The 21,383-nt window shown below is 32.7% G+C and overlaps 1 protein-coding gene across 1 annotated transcript; it reads right to left on the reverse strand.

The window, feature by feature from the left end:
- Nucleotides 1–593: 593 nt before the first annotated feature.
- Nucleotides 594–20,457, reverse strand: LOC127938240 (adhesion G protein-coupled receptor F4-like). The gene is made up of 12 exons (XM_052534699.1): nucleotides 20,445–20,457; nucleotides 17,097–17,255; nucleotides 12,239–12,385; nucleotides 11,938–12,084; nucleotides 10,713–10,859; nucleotides 5,822–5,997; nucleotides 5,561–5,731; nucleotides 2,018–3,352; nucleotides 1,793–1,834; nucleotides 1,330–1,389; nucleotides 846–909; nucleotides 594–682 (listed from the first exon to the last, which is right to left on the reverse strand). Exons 1-12 carry the CDS (start codon nucleotides 20,455–20,457, stop codon nucleotides 594–596), a joined length of 2,550 nt encoding a protein of 849 aa, XP_052390659.1.
- Between the last annotated feature and the right edge of the window lie 926 nt (nucleotides 20,458–21,383).

A 21,383-nucleotide genomic window follows, 5' to 3' on the forward strand; every position in this document is an offset into this window, starting at 1 on the left:
TTTGTTTTCCACAGCTTGACATTTCTACCTCTGACTGATGGCCAGTATGTATATATTAACATATACTTCATTTATAATGTTAAAATCACATTATATGAATGATAAGAACCCAGTGCAAATGCTTCTATGTTGATGAATGAAAATGCATTTGTCATTGCAAAAATAGTTCTAGAAATTAACCAACCAGGCCTATTCTAAAAAAGGTCAAATGATCGAGCAATGGCTGCAGAAAGACCCTTTTGTAATGTTTTTGCATATGTGTTCATATAGTTCATAGTTTACCTGCCGCACATATAGAACATTAAGGCAGTACTATTACGGTTTAAAAAAAACAATATATATATATATATATATATATATATATATATATATATATATATATATATATATATATATATATATATACACAACGATACTAATGTAACTCTAGACCATATTAATACAAAAAATAAAGAATCTTTTTAAACAACCTGTGTAAAAGCCGTGCACATACAATTATTCTAATTCTTACAATATTTAACATTTTGTGGGAGGCTGTACAGTAAAAGAACTAACATGTAGCTTGTTGTAGTAAAAGAAACACTTTTGGTGCTCTAAGTGTCCATAACAGCGTATGAGCCATTGGAGCTGTCTGAAGATGTAACTGCCGAGGAAGGGTTGGTTTCAGATACGTTGAGCACATCTGAAAAAATTAGTTACATGTTACTCACTGAACTGTCTACAGTATTTGCATAAACTCATTTAGGAGTCACATTTATTCAAATGAGAAATACTGTGTAACAACATTAGAGATTAACTAAAAATATATTGTCAAATATTAGCTTTCAGATATGTCATCTACTCACGTCTCCGTCCGTTCCTTTGCAAGAAAGGCAGTCTAGATGCAGATGATGATCCAGCACTGGTGCTCTGTAGGGAGATGTCATTCAAAATTAATTACAGTCTCAATGTAAAAAAATATTTAAGCATGGGGTAAAAGCTGAACATTTACGGAGCCCTGCACATGACATGCAAGAAAAAATAAATAAATTGTGCGCACAATTAACTTATTTGTTCCCTCAATGTACTAAAACGTGCACACGATTTAGCAAATCAAGGGGAACAACTTAGTAAATCGTGCACACAATTTATAAATCGAGTGAGCGCAATAGTAAATCGAGGGAACGCAACATTAATGGTGTGCACGTTATAGTACATTGTGGGAACGAATTAGTAAATCGTGCACATGATTTAGCCTACTATTTTTTCCCTGCATATCATGTGCGGGGCTCCGTAGAACATTAGTAAAAGAGTTCATATAACTATGTGTTTTTATAGAATGGCATTTACCTTGGTACGACTGGAACTGAGTTTCTGTAGCAACTGTTTTCCTGGTAGAGACTCACGAACCTGCAATCATAGATCTCTAGTTAACTTCTAGAAATTTCTTAAAAGGATCTTAAATGTCTACGTATTACACAGCTCAGTTTGTCACTTGTACTTTCATTGGTCAGATATTTTCTAATTTTCATTGTTGTTCATGTAATTTGTAGTGGCCTACTGTTTTTTTTTTTCTTAAAGATAAAATTATTAAATACTTTCAACTTATATGAGGTCGGTATTCACATCATAAGCAGGATAATAATTCAAGTAAAAGCCTAAACGAACCCCACCCGGCTAATATATTTGTCAAATTTAGAATGCATGGTTTATATATAACATCATGGCAGATTATCAGATCTCTAGTTTAAATTCAATATTACAAAGTTAAATGGCTTTTCGTAAGCTCTGTGCAATAGAAGTAAACTCATACCTTACTGTCTAGAAGCGTTCCAAACACCAAAATAAAGAATCCCTAATAGAAGGAAGTGTTAAAAATACATGAAGGTATCAGTTGCAATATGGTTTCACTTAAAAACAACAACAACAATAAAAAATCTTAAATAATAATTTAATGTGCAGCATTAGTGGATATCATATATTTGAATAGGTGCACAAAATGTAATCTTGCTATAAAATTGACATTATAAAGTGATACCTGCAGTGAATTGAGGAGTGCAAACACCACATGAATGCCTAAATCCTGTGACACCATGGTTCCAATTCCAAATCCCCATGTTAGACCAAAGATAGGAGTCAAAATGGCCACACATCTGGCAATGACCACCAGGGCATGTTTCTCATCTGGTTGAGTTGTGCCACCAACTCCTCTCCTCAACATCTTGTACAGAACCACAATCAAAACCACAAGGTTTATGGCTACAATAGTGAGAGCTGGAATCACAAATGCCAGCAGTGCCTTTGATTCATACCAGTTCAGCCAGCATGCATTTTGTTTGGAAATATAATTTTGAGGTCCAGCTGTTGATGCTACAGTAATAACCGCTATGAGCAAAGGTGCACCATAACCGGCTATGAAGGCAATGACCATCATTTTGGCCCTTGACATTTGAGACAAGACCATAACTGTACGATAAAAGAGCAACAGTGCTGACATTAACATCCAGAAGAAAAGAGCCAAGTAAAAAAAGTGCATGAAGAAAACCACTGGACTGCAGCGACCCACTGAGGTTGGCTTTTCTTGTTCTGCGATCGCAGCTCCAATGATAAAACAGATGTTTGCGATCAGCAGGGACACGGCAATGTTGACTATGGAGACGTGCCGCATGTAGGACGTGTCATTTCTTCTTACTGACTTCCATACAATAGCCTCAATAATCAGACAAATAATCAAGCTGGCCATCGAAATAGCTACGCCAATGTAAGTTATATAGGCTAAGGCTATGTTATCAATGGAAAACGGTGACATTAGGATTGAAAAGGAGGTTGTGTGGTTACATTCACATGTAATGTTACCAGTGCTGTTCCGCTTTACTTCACATCCAGTGGAATCCCATGTGTTGAGTTTAAAGTTCCAAAAGACACACTGAGGATTTCCCAAAGACTGATTAGTAATGTCAAATGTCAAAGAAATATTGTTGAGAGTCTCATTAACCTTAACAACAACCACATCTCCATTGATGCGCACATCTGATTTCCTGCTGTCATTAGTACCTTGAGAAGGTAGGACTTTGTCAAGAGTTGTGAAGATTATGATGGTAATGGTAGTCTCATGAGGAACCAGTGGTAATACAATCTCTGTTGTTGAGTTTGGCAGTGCTGAGGTTAAAGTGAATGAGTTGTTAAATGTAGTTCTATTCAGCTGAATGGATGTTTCATAGATATTAAACTCATCTCTGAGACGGTCACTTATATTCTCAATAGCACTCAGAAGTTTAATGCTGGTGTCTCCTGTGTTGTTGCCTTTGTTCAGTTTGTTCCATGTATTACTGACATTGCCTGATACAATAATGTCCACTGTGTTTAGGAAACTCTGGAAATGTAATATAAAGTTCTGTATTAAATTATGAAATTTAGCCCATAAAATGTGGAATATATATATATATATTCTTATATATTCTTCTAATATAATATAATAACACATGGCTTCGCAATGGGTGTTTTTTTTAACTACCACATCATGCATTAAAATAGTTTAAACTACCAATCTCCTAGTACAATCTCTCCCTTTCTCTCTGCCAGGCAAATTTACCTGCCAGCAAATCAGAATTGAGTATTCAGACATACCAGGCTATAATATAATATATTAAAACTATAATATAATATATTAAAACTATAATATAATATAATATAATATAATATAATATAATATAATATAATATAATATAATATAATATAATATAATATAATATAATATAATATAATACAGGTCCTTCTCAAAAAATTAGCATATTGTGATAAAGTTCATTATTTTCCATAATGTAATGATAAAAATTAAACTTCCATATATTTTAGATTCATTGCCCACCAACTGAAATATTTCAGGTCTTTTATTGTTTTAATACTGATGATTTTGGCATTCAGCTCATGAAAACCCAAAATTCCTATCTCAAAAAATGTGCATATCATGAAAAGGTTCTCTAAATGAGCTATTAACCTAATCATCTGAATCAACTAATTAACTCTAAACACCTGCAAAAGATTCCTGAGGCTTTTAAAAACTCCCAGCCTGGTTCATTACTCAAAACCGCAATCATGGGTAAGACTGCCGACCTGACTGCCTTCCAGAAGGCCATCATTGACACCCTCAAGCGAGAGGGTAAGACACAGAAATAAATTTCTGAACGAATAGGCTGTTCCCAGAGTGCTGTATCAAGGCACCTCAGTGGGAAGTCTGTGGGAAGGAGAAAGTGTGGCAAAAAAACGCTGCACAACGAGAAGAGGTGACCGGACCCTGAGGAAGATTGTGGACTGAGTCTGGAGTAGAAACATCCAGAGCCACCGTGCACAGGCGTGTGCAGGAAATGGGCTACATGTGCTGCATTCCCCAGGTCAAGCCACTTTTGAACCAGAAACAGCGGCAGAAGCGCCTGACCTGGGCTACAGAGAAGCAGCACTAGACTGTTGCTCAGTGGTCCAAAGTACTTTTTTCGGATGAAAGAAAATTTTGCATGTCATTCGGAAATCATGGTGACAGAGTCTGGAGGAAGACTGGGGAGAAGGAAATGCCAAAATGCCTGAAGTCCAGTGTCAAGTACCCACAGTCAGTGATGGTCTGGGATGCCATGTCAGTTGCTGGTGTTGGTCCACTGTGTTTTATCAAGGCCAGGGTCAATGCAGCTAGCTATCAGGAGATTTTGGAGCACTTCATGCTTCCATCTGCTGAAAAGCTTTATGGAGATGAAGATTTCATTTTTCAGCACGACCTGGCACCTGCTCACAGTGCCAAAACCACTGGTAAATGGTTTACTGACCATGGTATTACTGTGTTCAATTGGCCTGCCAACTCTCCTGACCTGAACCCCATAGAGAATCTGTGGGATATTGTGAAAAGAAAGTTGAGAGACACAAGACCCAACACTCTGCATGATCTTAAGGCTGCTATCAAAGCATCCTGGGCCTCCATAACACCTCAGCAGTGCCACAGGCTGATTGCCTCCATGCCACGCCGCATTGAAGCAGTCATTTCTGCAAAAGGATTCCCGACCAAGTATTGAGTGCATAACTGAACATAATTATTTGAAGGTTGACTTTTTTGTATTAAAAACACTTTTCTTTTATTGGTCGGATGAAATATGCTAATTTTTTGAGTTAGGAATTTTGGGTTTTCATGAGCTGAATGCCAAAATCATCAGTATTTAAACAATAAAAGACCTGAAATATTTCAGTTGGTGTGCAATGAATCTAAAATATATGAAAGTTTAATTTTTATCATTACATTATGGAAAATAATGAACTTTATCACAATATGCAAATTTTTTGAGAAGGACCTGTATAATATAATATAATATAATATAATATAATATAATATAATATAATATAATATAATATAATATAATATAATATAATATACCAGTTAAATTCATGATAATAGAGAGAGTGGCTATAGCAATACAAAATAACAGTTAGTAAAATGAATAGTCATTTAATTTATCTTAACTCAACATTACTTTAATTCAATCCAACAAGCATAACATGTGTGCAAATAAAATTTTACAAGCTTGAATGTGAATATACATACCTCCATCACTGGTTTTTTGATGACAATAGTTTGTGACAAATTAGCAATTTTAAAGAGTATGTCAACAATTGCTCTGACAGTAGCAGCAGACTGTGTTATATTAAAATTATTCTCTGATGTGGCAATGCTGAGGTTAGCCATAAACCCTGGAATCTCCTCCACACGCAAGGACTAAATTGCAAAGTACAAAAATACAAATATCAGAAATCATTGTAGATCATTGTAGATAGATATGATCAATAGATATGATCAATAGTTTACCTCAAGTTTGTTTTTAAGGTTGTCGATAACTTCAAGTACACAGTTGTCCTCAAATGGTGTCCAAGCATTTGATTCACATCTGAAAGTTTTGGTGCCTTTGGTGCCAGTTCCACAGACTCCTGTCTTCACGTCATTTGTTTTTCCAGCTCCAAGTTCTTCATTTTTACAGTCAAAACCTGAAGAATTATTTGATAAAAAATCAGAAGTAAGCAGATGGGATTTAATGGTTTCTCTCAGAACAAAACATCACATTACGATTTATAAATTGTGGGACTTGATAGTACCCCTGCAAGCTACTTGCACAGTATGCAGAAGGATCAGAATTAACTAGGGTCAAATGCCAAACAATTTATCAGCACAGTCAACACCAGATAATCAGGTGTGATACGATCCAAAGAAAAGTCTGCTAGAACGTAAAAACTAGTAAGAGTAAAAAGCACTTTATTGCTGAAAACAATGAGAAACTGAAGGCTCACCTTCTGGGCTTGTCCTTACTGTGACGCTGCTATAGCTATAACTGTAATTCTGTAGTTGTGGCAGATCCTTGAGACGACAAGTAAATGTTTGATCTGTACAATTTCCACTCCGAGTAGCATTGTTTAATGTGATACTGTCAGTTCCTGATTGTGTAAAAAGAGAAATGCATTTACTATTAAACATATTAATAACATGAATGTTTTATTTGAAGGAGAACTACTCAATTACTTTTAGAAAAATGTTTGATGAAAAACAATGATTTGTATGTACAACCTGAAATCTTTACTGTTCCATCCAGAACCCACTCAAGATTGTAGCCAACATCAACAGAACATTTCAGTTGAAAACTGCTGCCATCACATGGAAAAACACGTTGATTTTCCCCAACAATGATACGGGGACGTTGATTAATAATTATGTTTTGCCACAGAATGTATGGTATTGTATTCCTTTGTTTAATGCATGAATATCGACCTGCATATGAAAAATCAATACAGAATCATAAGAGCAAATCTGTTAAACAAAGTAGGTTTTGTTTACTGAACACTGTTACTAAACATTGAAGAACTTCATACCTTTTCAAATGTATTTATTTGCTAACAAAACAAAACTTTGTTAATGAGGCGATGTTCATGAGATTTACACACTATGAGAGTAGCTTTATTTCAATTAGTTGCATAGTCTATGCAACATGCAGAATAATCTTATCTAATTTTATGCTATAGTATATGAATATGCTAATGTACTTATATCAAACTATGGCAAAGTTTTACAGCATTCTGTTTTTTAAAACAGGACTCAAATATCAAACAGTTATTTTGCCATGTGATATCATAGACAAGACAAAGATAAATCTCATGTCACTCACCACTGTAACTTTCAGTAGCGTTTAGCATAGTGAGAGTTTTATTGTCACTGGAAATTAAATATTTTGCGTTTTTCACAAGATCTTCGTTATCCATTGTCCATTTTATCTGACCCTCTGCAGAGTCTGGCTGATTACATTTCAGGTCTACCCTTTGCAGAGGATATAACTGATCGTTTGTGAAAACTGTCTGTTCTGTAAATAGAAACCACACAACTCATAACACCCAATAATAAACAAAACCGAAATAATAAAGTGATAAATATAGTAAAATTAAGAAATGTGAAGGGTTTTTGATAAGGCACTGACTACTCTTACCACTTTGAGCAAAAGCATTTTCAACTAATTGAATTTTTATTTCCTTAAGAGAGTCAGAAATCTGTGTGTTTGCTGCTCCAAAATCAAGGCTATTGGATGTTGCACTTATTGTGTAGTCTGCTATAACACTACCAGCCCTATGGAGTGAAACACAAACCACACCAATGTGAAGACATTATTAACATTATGTTTGTTTGAAAAACCAGTAAAGAAATGGGAACGTTGGGTGAACAAAATGTGAGAATTTAAATGGTAGATCATACCTGAAGCCAGAGACTTTTACTGAACCAAAAATGTAGCCTTTTAGCTTATTAGAATAACTTTCATTAATCTGTAAAAAGCAACATACACAATTTATCTTCCAATAATGAAAATAAAATAAAGTCATTGTGTGTATTAATACAAGTTACATCATCATGTGCATATGAGGATATTATATTTTGGATATTATATTTGGACTGTTTCTGACTGTCAACTGGATATAAGGGGAAAATAAATACAAAAATGTAATGATGTAAAAAGCAATATTAAACTATTAGGCAATTTTCAGTCCTTGATTCTGATTTGTCAGTAATACACAGAACTGGTGAGTGAAGCAGTCATAGACATGCTTTACTGAGAATAAAACACATCTGTTGACCAGTCAATAATCAAGATATAAACAAATAAAACATTTTGTAATACATTTGTTCATAAACAAATTACATTTCACTAAAAATCAAGAACAAAATACTCACTTTGAACTCAATATCTCCAGATAAATTTTTGTAAGTCTCGCTTTCAGGGTCCGTAAGAAGTATGTCAAAAGTCCGATTTATTGTCATTGACATTCCAATTACTGTAAAATAAATAAATAAATAAATAAATAAGTACATATTTATGTATCAAAAAGTTTAAGCAACAATACTCAATCTCTAATCATAAAATAATACAAATACTACCTAGCCAGAGGGGATACACGAGGAGAACACAGGTGTCCCCCAATGAACATTAATTCATGATAACATAGTAAATTAATAAAACAAAATATTTCCTGTAATTAGTTATTAACATGCATTTCATACCATTGTTGTACTCTTGCTAACACAAAAATCATCTTAATTCCTTATACTTTTGTGCAACATTTAGATTTACAGTGCCTGTCTATGCTGTTGCTAAATTAGAAATATTAGCACCAATATGAAAATAATTATATCCTGCATGAAACCAAACAGATTTTGTTTTAATGTGAATACCTGTTGGCTTTGCTGATGGTGTTGTCTGTGTTGTTGATGGTGTTGTCTGTGTTGTTGATGGTGTTGTATGTGGTGGTGTTGCACGTAGTATGCACTGGTTATTGTTATTTATAGTCTCATTCATCTTTGTAGCGTTATATCCTTCCCAACAAGAGCATGAATAGTTTCCTTCGTAATTGGAACAGTTAGCATTCGGCCCACACGCCAACGATGAGTTGAGACATTCATTAATATCTGAAATAAAACAAAAGATAAAATATGGCTGCTGATGAAAAACAGTATAAAACAGTATACAGTATAAAACTCTGATTGTCAAAGTCATAGAAAATGTATTTATCCTTATGCACTGTGTGTCTTAATTTACAATAAAAGGCATGAGAAAAACTCTCAAGGCTTTACATGTATCTGAATAAAGAATTTACCTGTACAAATATTATTGACGCTGATGGGGAGACTTGAGTTTGTTGCAGTGAATCCATCCAGACATGAGCAATTGTAACTTCCCAACTGATTTGTGCAAGTGGAATTTGGACCACATACAGATGGAATGAACTGACATTCATTTATATCTAGAATGGGAATAACACATTTCAGAAGGATATCTTAATATTTCTAATCCTTTACAGAATTTTTTTTATTATTATTGTTTTACATATGAAAAACATCAAAATGCAAATAAATAAATCACACCTATGCACTGGTTATTGTTATTTATAGTCTCATTCATCTGTGTAGCGTTATATCCTTTCCAACAAGAGCATGAATAGCTTCCTTTGTAATTGGAACAGTTAGCATTCGGTCCACACGCCAGCGATGAGTTAAGACATTCATTAATATCTGAAATAAAACAAATGATAAAATACGGCTGCTGATAAGATTTGAATGTCCATTCTGACAGCATCAATCAATATACCAGTTTTTAATCATGTATAACAAACAGAAACAGAAGAAGAAGAAATAAGGTTATTAATGAAGTTCAGAGTATACACATGTGAAGCTAGAACCCACGTCTACATGTGTTATGTATTTTCTACATGCTCACCATTGCATGGGTTACTGGCGCTGACTGGTTCACTGCTATTTGTTACAGTAAATCCACTCAAGCAGGAACAGTTGTAACTCCCAACTGAGTTGGTGCAATTAGAGTTTGGACCACAGAACTCTGATGTCTTGAGACATTCATTTACATCTTTATTTCAGGAAGAGATGAAAAACAGTATAAAACTCTGAATGACAAATTCATATGAAATATATTTCTCCTTATGCACTGTGTGTCTTAATTTACAATAAAAGGCATGAGAAAAACTCTCAAGGCTTTACATGTATCTGAATAAAGAATTTACCTGTACAAATATTATTGACGCTGATGGGGAGACTTGAGTTTGTTGCAGTGAATCCATCCAGACATGAGCAATTGTAACTTCCCAACTGATTTGTGCAAGTGGAATTTGGACCACATACAGATGGAATGAACTGACATTCATTAATATCTGGAAAGGGAATAACACATTTCAGAAGATTATCTTAATATTTCTAATCCTTTACAGAATTTTTATTATTATTATTGTTTTACATCTGAAAAACATCAAAATGCAAATAAATAAATCACACCTATGCATGGGTTGCTGTTATTTATAGTCTCATTCATCTGTGTAGCGTTATATCCTTGCCAACAAGAGCATGAATAGTTTCCTTCGTAATTGGAACAGTTAGCATTCGGCCCACACGCCAGCGATGAGTTGAGACATTCATTAATATCTGAAATAAAACAAATTATAAAATATGGCTGCTGATAAGATTTGAATGTCCATTCTGACAGCATCAATAAATATACCAGTTTTTAATCATGTACGACAAACAGAAACAAACTGTTCAGAAATTCAGCTGATGATTATATCATAAGAAAAAGAAATAAGGTTATTAATGAAGTTCAGAGTATACACATGTGAAGCTAGAACCCACGTCTACATGTGTTATGTATTTTCTACATGCTCACCATTGCATGGGTTACTGGCGCTGACTGGTTCACTGCTATTTGTTACAGTAAATCCACTCAAGCAGGAACAGTTGTAACTTCCCAACTGATTTGTGCATTCAGAATTTGGACCACATACAGATGGAATGAACTGACATTCATTTATATCTGGAAAGGGAATAACACATTTCAGAAGAATATCTCAATATTTTTTAATCCTTTTCTGCTTACTTAAAAAATTTAATTAGAAAAATTGTTTTACATCTGAAAAACATAAAAATGCAAATAAATAAATCACACCTATGCATGGGTTGCTGTTATTTATAGTCTCATTCATCTGTGCAGCGTTATATCCTTTCCAACAAGAGCATGAATAGTTTCCTTCGTAATTGGAACAGTTAGCATTCGGCCCACACGCAAGCGATGAGTTGAGACATTCATTAATATCTGAAATAAAACAAATGATAAAATATGGCTGCTGATAAGATTTGAATGTCCAGTCTGACAGCATCAATAAATATACCAGTTTTTAATCATGTACGACAAACAGAAACAAACTGTTCAGAAATTCAGCTGATGATTATATCATGTATTTATTCTCATTCACTGTGTGCCTTAATTTACAATAACAGACATGAGGAAAATGTACCTCTACATGTGTTATTGATGCTGATGGGGAGACTTGAGTTTGTTGCAGTGAATCCATCCAGACATGAGCAATTGTAACTTCCCAACTGATTTGTGCAAGTGGAATTTGGACCACATACAGATGGAATGAACTGACATTCATTAATATCTGGAAAGGGAATAACATATTTCAGAAGAATATCTTAATATTTCTAATCCTTTACAGAATTTTTATTATTATTATTGTTTTACGTATGAAAAACATCAAAATGCAAATAAATAAATCACACCTATGCACTGGTTATTGTTATTTATAGTCTCATTCATCTGTGTAGCATTATATCCTTCCCAACAAGAGCATGAATAGCTTCCTTGGTAATTGGAACAGTTAGCATTCGGCCCACACGCCAGCGATGAGTTAAGACATTCATTAATATCTAAAATGAATTATGTACAACAAACAGAATCATGTACAACAAAAACAAACAAACTTTTTACAAATTCAGCTGTTGATTATATCAAAAATAAAAAGAAATAAGGTTATTATTGAAGTTCAGAGTATACACATGTGAAGCTAGAACCCACGTCTACATGTGTTATGTATCTTCTACATGCTCACCATTGCATGGGTTACTGGCGCTGACTGGTTCACTGCTATTTGTTACAGTAAATCCACTCAAGCAGGAACAGTTGTAACTCCCAACTGAGTTGGTGCAATTAGAGTTTGGACCACAGAACTCTGATGTCTTGAGACATTCATTTACATCTTTATTTCAGGAAGAGATGAAAAACAGTATAAAACTCTGAATGACAAATTCATATGAAATATATTTCTCCTTATGCACTGTGTGTTTTAATTTACAATAAAAGGCATGAGAAAAACTCTCAAGGCTTCACATGTATCTGAATAAAGAATTTACCTGTACAAATATTATTGATGCTGATGGGGAGACTTGAGTTTGTTGCAGTGAATCCATCCAGACATGAGCAATTGTAACTTCCCAACTGATTTGTGCAAGTGGAATTTGGACCACATACAGATGGACAGAACAGACATTCATTTATATCTGGAAAGGGAATAACACATTTCAGAAGAATATCTTAATATTTCTAATCCTTTACAGAATTTTCTTTTTTTTAAATTGTTTTACATATGAAAAACATCAAAATGCAAATAAATAAATCACACCTATGCACGGGTTATTGTTATTTATAGTCTCATTCATCTGTGTAGCATTATATCCTTGCCAACAAGAGCATGAATAGTTTCCTTCGTAATTGGAACAGTTAGCATTCGGTCCACACGCCAACGATGAGTTGAGACATTCATTAATATCTAAAATGAATTATGTACAACAAACAGAAACAAACTGTTTAGAAATTCAGCTGTTGATTATATCAAAAAAAAAAAAAAAAAAAGGTTATTATTGAAGTTCAGAGTTTACACATGTGAAGCTAGAACCCACTTCTACATGTGTTATGTATTTTCTACATGCTCACCATTGCATGGGTTACTGGCGCTGACTGGTTCACTGCTATTTGTCACAGTAAATCCACTCAAGCAGGAACAGTTGTAACTTCCCAACTGATTTGTGCATTCAGAATTTGGACCACATACAGATGGAATGAACTGACATTCATTTATATCTGGAAAGGGAATAACACATTTTAGAAGCATATTTGGTAACACTTTATAATAACTGCACACTATTAATCATTAATTAAGCATTAGTAAGCAGATAATTCATAATTTATAAAGCATTAATAGACAGTAATAAGCAGTTTATAAATACAGATATAAAGGCTTTATTCTTGATTTAAAAGCATATCTATAATGTGTTTAATAATTGTATTTTCATACTTTATTCATGATCAATTTATCATTTCTCAATGAAGTATAGCATTATTTACAAACCAGTTATTTAGGAGTTGCCAGTGATTCATAAGATCACAAGAAATGTAGTAAATGCAGGTAGTTATAAAGCATTTAGTAGTGGTCAGTTAAATATTTATGTGAGCTCATCTAAAGTGAGTCTAGTTATGCCTTGTAAAGCATTTATAAAGGATATTTAAAGGCTCAGTTATCTTCTAAACAAAAAACAGAAACAAACACCACACAGTGAAACAGAACATAGAAATATTAACAGCCTTTAAATCTCATTTGTAAAAGCTTTACAAGGCTTAAATAGTCCTCACTTTAGATGAGCTCACAAAAAGTTAACTAACAACTACATATGTTTAATAACTACCTGAATTAACCCTGAATTACAGTAGAAATACATGTTAATAAACCATTTATTAACACTATACGTAACTATTACTATATGTCTGAATAAAAAGATGTATGAATGCACATTGAAATAGTTTATTAATCATTTACTTACAATTTCTAAGTGATCTTATGAGCCATTGACAACTCCTTAATAACTGGTGTGTAAATAAAGCTATACTTAATTTAGAAATGATATATTGATCATTAATAAAGTATGAAAAAACAATTATTAAATACATTATAGATATGCTTTTAAATCAGGTAAAAAGCATTTATATCTGTATTTATAAACTGCTTATAAATGTCTATTAATGCTTTATAAATGATGAATTAACTGTTTCCTAATGCTTAACTAATGATTATAGCATGCAGTTATTATAAAGTGTTACCGAATATGTCAATATTTTTAATCCTTTTCTGCTTACTTAAAAAATGTAATTAGAAAAATTGTTTTACATCTGAAAAACATCAAAATGCAAATAAATAAATCACACCTATGCATGGGTTGCTGTTATTTATAGTCTCATTCATCTGTGTAGCGTTATATCCTTTCCAACAAGAGCATGAATAGTTTCCTTCGTAATTGGAACAGTTAGCATTCGGCCCACACGCCAACGATGAGTTGAGACATTCATTAATATCTGAAATAAAACAAGTGATAAAATATGGCTGCTGATAAGATTTGAATGTCCATTCTGGCAGCATCAATAAATATACCAGTTTTGAATCATGTACTACAAACAGAAACAAACTGTTGACATAAATTCAGATATAAATGTAATTTAAAAAATAAATGAATAATTATCGATTTTCAAATATTGCACAGTCAAACATAATCTATTTCGCCGTCAATACTTTTGACGGTGTCCTTTATCAGTAGGCGTAGGTGTAGGTGTGTAAAAAAAGTTGATATTGTTGTCATGAAGACAAGAGCCTGGTCTGTCAACGGTCTCCCTCTACAGCAGCAGTGCGCTAGACACGGTTCTGGTGTGTAAAGACACAGAAAACCCGAGGCAGCCACCACGCTTCTGGGACGCTTCAGACACGCGACGCTCACGCCATGTACGAACACCTGTCTGTTCTACTCATTTTAACTGACTTGTGAAAACTGCTCCAAAAAAAATAAAAATAAAAATTGACATATAGCAGCTTTTTTTTTACAGTAACGCAAATAGTTACTTTCCCTGGTAACGAGTTACTTTTATTATAGAGTAATTCAGTTACTAACTCAGTTACTTTTTGGAACAAGTAGTGAGTAACTATAACTAATTACTTTTTTAAAGTAACGTTCCCAACAGTGGTTATATCCTTGCCAAAAAGAGCATGAATAGTTTCCTTCGTAATTGGAACAGTTAGCATTCGGCCCACACGCAAGCGATGAGTTGAGACATTCATTAATATCTGAAATAAAACAAATTATAAAATATGGCTGCTGATAAGATTTAAATGTCCAGTCTGACAGCATCAATCAATATATCAGTTTTGAATCATGTACGACATGATTTTCTGCTTAGAAAAATTGTTTTACATCTGAAAAACATCAAAATGCAAATAAATAAATCACACCTATGCATGGGTTGCTGTTATTTATAGTCTCATTCATCTGTGCAGCGTTATATCCTTTCCAACAAGAGCATGAATAGTTTCCTTCGTAATTGGAACAGTTAGCATTCGGTCCACACGCCAACGATGAGTTGAGACATTCATTAATATCTGAAATAAAACAAATGATAAAATATGGCTGCTGATAAGATTTGAAATGTCCAGTCTGACAGCATCAATAAATATACCAGTTTTTAATCATGTATGACAAACAGAAACAAACTGTTCAGAAATTCAGCTGTTGATTATATCATGTATTTATTCTCATGCACTGTGTGCCTTAATTTACAATAACAGACATGAGGAAAATATACCTCTACATGTGTTATTGATGCTGATGGGGAGACTTGAGTTTGTTGCAGTGAATCCATCCAGACATGAGCAATTGTAACTTCCCAACTGATTTGTGCAAGTGGAATTTGGACCACATACAGATGGAATGAACTGACATTCATTAATATCTGGAAAGGGAATAACACATTTCAGAAGAATATCTTAATATTTCTTATCCTTTACAGAATTTTTATTATTATTATTGTTTTACGTATGAAAAACATCAAAATGCAAATAAATAAATCACACCTATGCACTGGTTATTGTTATTTATAGTCTCATTCATCTTTGTAGCATTATATCCTTGCCAACAAGAGCATGAATAGTTTCCTTCGTAATTGGAACAGTTAGCATTCGGCCCACACGCCAACGATGAGTTGAGACATTCATTAATATCTGAAATAAAACAAATGATAAAATACGGCTGCTGATAAGATTTGAATGTCCAGTCTGACATCATGTACGACAAACAGAAACAAACTGTTCAGAAATTCAGCTGTTGATTATATCATGTATTTATTCTCATGCACTGTGTGCCTTAATTTACAATAACAGACATGAGGAAAATGTACCTCTACATATATTATTGACGCTGATGGGGAGACTTGAGTTTGTTGCAGTGAATCCATCCAGACATGAGCAATTGTAACTTCCCAACTGATTTGTGCAAGTGGAATTTGGTCCACATACAGATGGACAGAACAGACATTCATTTATATCTGGAAAGGGATCACATTTCACAAAAATAGTTCAATATTTCAAACATTCAAACAGTGTTTAGAAAAGACTTGACTATATAGGACTATTCTATCAACTGCAACATCATCAACACAACAAAACATGATAATGCAATTTCAATGAATCACCTCTCTGACAAAGTGAACCCTCTGAAGGAAGACCTCGAATACATCCACAAGTGCCTCCCACAGTGGCATCACACACCTGATAGACCCTGCAGGTGTCATTGGGCCAAAAATGCTGCTCCTCGCACTTGCACTCATATTCTGTTCCATTTAACACACACACTGTAATAGAATGGTGAGGCAAGACATATCAGTTCATATTATTGGTTAAACTTAATATTTGACATATTCCAAAAAAAAACAAAAAACCCAGACAGGTTTATAAAATATTGAATGACTCTGAAGGAAGCCTTTTTTATAATAATGCTTACTAACAGGCATCTGTTAGTAAGTTAGTAAGATTTTTATTACAAATCTTCAGCTGAAAAACTTATCAACACTGTCTTTCTTTACATGTCTTTTTGTCTATTTTAAGTTATTTCTTATCCAGCTTATCTTGCCAGCTTGTTGTTCTCACAAGCGATATGCGTTTTCTTTCTGTAATTCCAGCAATTTATCTAAATCTTTGTGCTTCCCCTGTAAATTGAACACTGAAGTCATGAGTTTAAAAAAATAATAATAATAAAAGTCAGAAGTCATTTTAAATCGTAAAATGTCGCAGATTATGAAAAAAGAGCGCAGACTAGCGGTCATGTAATTAAGTTTAACATTTCTTCAGCGAATGTTTTATTTTCACCTGACATGAATGAAACATTAGATTCTTAGTACCAGTAGTCATGTCGATGTCTGTGATGTGTGTGTTGTTGTTCAGAGTCAAAGGCAGGCTGGTGTTTGTGACGAGATTGCGCAGGAACTCCGCCGGGAACAAGTCCAAAAAACTAACATCAATTTCAGCCTCATACTCGTACGTAAACTCAGAAATTGGCTCTGTGAGAACAAACAGTAAAGGTTTGAGCAGAACAATTGTATTCTTATAGTGTTAAAACGTTTCCTATGGTTAAGTTCTAGACTATTATAAATAGGAAATATTGTGATTGGAAAACTTTGCATTTGTTTCACCTTGGCAGAACTGTCCGTCGATTGGAAGGGCATTGATACATGTACACGAACCATCAGTGATGACATCACAGGCCTCGTATGAGTGACACGTGTCATTCGGCCAAACAAACAGACCCTCACATTTACACTGATACTGTGTTTCATTCAAAGAACACACTGAAAAACAGCAAGAGTGGAATCATTCGATAGAATAATAGATATCAGTAGTAATGTTCTGTTTTTTTTTTTTTTTTTTTTTTTTTTATAGTAGTGTAGTAGTGTCACTACTTGTAGATTAATTGTAAATTTACAGACATCAGAAGGATCTTTAACCAATGATGATGCTTTGACAGTCTCACCCGTTGAAATGTTAAAAGCTGTAATTTCAACACTATCGTCCACTTGAAATGGAAGTATGACAGAGTTCACAGAAGATGTTATATCGCTGATCACTGCAGCTTCAGATGCATTCACTTCAACGACCATAATGTATTCCACTGGATCTATATATAAGAAAACATAATACAATTTTAGTACTGTAACCATGAGTTACAAGCCACTCAATGAACAAATAAGTGAAAATAGTTTTATTATATATATATATATATATATATATATATATATATATATATATATATATATATATATATATATATATATATAATTATAACATAAAACTATTATGTGTATTTGAGTGGAGGACAAGATTGTGAAGCAGACCTGCACATCGTCCTCCTGTGTGATGCACTGACCCATCTGTGTAGGTAAACTGGAATGGTATATATAAAAAAATCTCACACTGAGTGAATGTTGCTAATTCCAGAAGTATTTATTTAATAATTATTTACATGAAAAAGTTTATCACATGACTCAATAGTTTTTTGGGTTCAGTGTTGCATACTGTATATCTTACATGTAATAAACATTATACATATTCTTAGATTAGATAGCATCTAAAAAAAAAAAAAAAAAAAAAAAAAAAAAAAAACTTTGCTTACCTGTAAATTCACGCTTGTTCCTGAAAAATCAAGAGTTTCCACAACACACACATGGGTCAGCAGGAAAGCCAAGACGATTCCTATGGACCAAAATTGTATAATTCTCAAAAATGTCCATAATTATATAAAATGTGCATCACATCAATGTGAAATATCCTTGTTGTAAACTGGTATCAAAAGAAGAAAGTGAAAGCACCTTAAAACTGGTTGCCTACTGTACAGCCTGTAGGTGGAAGACTTGAGCAGCCTTAACAACATGAGAAGGAGACAGAGTCTGTGCCCCCCAATCCCCCAATTTCATTTGTAATGAAAACATTATATAAATCATCATATTTATTGTTTTTACTGCTAAGTCATATTAAATGATTATATGAACTTCTTAAGCAGCATAAGAAGTTTTCAGAATATTTATTTTTTAAATGAATATTTTTTAATGACAGTGCATTTATTGAACCGTAAAATAAAATTATTGTATTCATCAAAATAAGCAGGATATGATACAAACTTTGCAGGATTGTTTTGAAGTACTTGCTTTGATATTATGCAAAACACATTATTTTAGCTAAAGTATTTATGTGCCCTGCTATTGAGCCCTTTACCCCTCATATAATGATGATATTTTTTATTTTATATATATATATATATATATATATATATATATATATATATATATATATATATATATATATATATATATATATATATATATATATATACAGTACAGACCAAAAGTTTGGAAACATTACTATTTTTAATGTTTTTGAACAAGCCTGCATTTATTTGATCAAAAATACAGAAAAAACTGTAATATTGTGAAATATTATTACAACTTAAAATAATAGTTTTCTATTTTAATTTACCTAAAAAAAAAAATATATATATTCCTGTTATGCAAAGCTGAATTTTCAGTATCATTACTCCAGCCTTCAGTGTCACATGTAACATCCAGTCTATCACATGATCATTTAGAAATCATTCTAATATTCTGATTTATTATGAGTGTTGGAAACAGTTCTGCTGTCTAATATATTTGATGAATAAAAGGTTCAAAAGAACTGCATTTATTCAAAAAAAAAAAAAAAAATCTAATAATATATATTCTAATAATATATTTTCTTTACTATCACTTTTTATCAATTTAACACATCCTTGCTGAATAAAAGTATTGATTTTATATTAAAAAAAAAAACTACTGACCCCAAATTACTGACCAGTAGTGTATATTGTTATTACAAAATATTTATATTTTAAAAACATAGCTTCTTTTTTTTTTACTTTTTATTCATCTAAGTATCCTATAAAAGTATCACATGTTCTGAAAAAATATTAAGCAGCAGAACTGTTTCCAACTTTGATAATGAATCATCATATTAGAATAATTTCTAAAGGATCATGTGATAATGATCCTTAAAAATTCAGCTTTGCATCACTGAAATAAATGATAATTTAAAGTATAATCAATTTAAAAATAATTATTTTAAATTGTAATAATATATCACAATATTACATTTTTTTCTGTATTTTTGATCAAATAAATGCAGGCTTGATGAGCAGAAGAAACTTATTTCAAAAACATTAAAAATAGTAATGTTTCCAAACTTTTGGTCTGTACTGTATATATATATATATATATATATATATATATATATATATATATATATATATATATATAAATGTGTTGCTCCATCAGTGTTCAATTAAAAGGCTACATTGTTCCTGGAATCTTACAAAAGAGAAAAAAGCTTTTTTTATAATTTTTTTAAGCTGTGCTTTTTCACACTGTTGTACCGTTAGTTATTAATGCTGATCATGTTAATCAGTAATAGTGCTCATATAAACCCACAAATCTGGTTTAAACTTATTCATTTCAACGGGGCCCATTAACATTTTACATATCATTATCGCTGAGATTATCGCTGTTTTCTTCATTTCATTTTGACAAAATGAACTAGTGCTGAATTTAAAAGGGAAAGCAATCAGAGCAAATTATTGCTTCATCTGATAGTGATTAACTACCGATGAAAAACATATACAACCATACAATAAGATTTCTAACAAAAGTATTGAATTGTTTTTGTACCTTCTCTGGCCATGTTTAACCTCCAAGGTAAATTCCAATATTTCTTCAAAACATGGATTTTCTTTTATTCATAAGGACATACAGGATTTTTCTGTAAATAATAAAATTCTATCACATGTGACATGACTCTAATAAACACAAGTGTGATATGCACAAAGTACAGCCACGATGATACTGAAAAAGCACTATGAAGATAAAGGTCACAGTCATTTAAACTTTAAAATGTATACATAGTCTATAAAAACATTTTATGATCCAAGAGCAAATAAACAAACAGACGTATTCTGCATTTGAAAGTGGAAACAGAATATTAGCACTCTTACCTTAAGCTGGCATGACAGCCTAAACTATGAAGTAATCAGTTTGAAGATCTAAATTTTTGTTTTTTGTTTCCGTGTGAAATGATCCACCTACCAAAAAAAAAAAAAAAAAATTCCCTTACAGTTTTTATTTCCTCTAATAGTTTCAATGCATTTCTCAATGATTAAAACCCTTTTTCAAAATATATTGTAACGTAATAAGAATATCTTAAGTAAGAGTGAGTTTAAATTTAGAGTTTAAAACTTAATCTTAACATTGTTTTTTGAATACTAAACATGCACACTGGAATAATACTTTTAAATTGTGCAATTATGCATTTAGCAGACGTTTTTTTATCCAAACTGACTTAGAAAAGAGGAACAAAAGCAGTTTGTCAATTAGTATTTGTAATTAATTAACATATTTTTGTAATATACAATGGCAGCTATATTTGACAACTAGGTTAAGAAGCAAACTAAATCAGAGCAGAAACGCAGATATTTTAACACACTTGCTAGTGTTTGTTTGTTTGTTTGTTTGTTTGTTTTTCAGCTGATGCGCTCAAGAATAACCTGTTTTGAAAAAAGCAAGTGGCAAATATGCAAAATGCTTCTTCAGACAAAGGTTCAGTAAGAATGA

Source organism: Carassius gibelio, chromosome A20, assembly GCF_023724105.1.
Source record: "Carassius gibelio isolate Cgi1373 ecotype wild population from Czech Republic chromosome A20, carGib1.2-hapl.c, whole genome shotgun sequence".
Lineage (NCBI taxonomy): Eukaryota > Metazoa > Chordata > Actinopteri > Cypriniformes > Cyprinidae > Carassius > Carassius gibelio.

Coding starts and splice junctions, on each gene's coding strand:
- LOC127938240 (XM_052534699.1), bottom strand. Junction 1,390..1,792: donor GAACGCTTCTAGACAGTAAG/GTATGAGTTTAC, acceptor CTATGATTGCAG/GTTCGTGAGTCTCTACCAGG. Junction 683..845: donor GCAAAGGAACGGACGGAGAC/GTGAGTAGATGA, acceptor TAATTTTTTCAG/ATGTGCTCAACGTATCTGAA.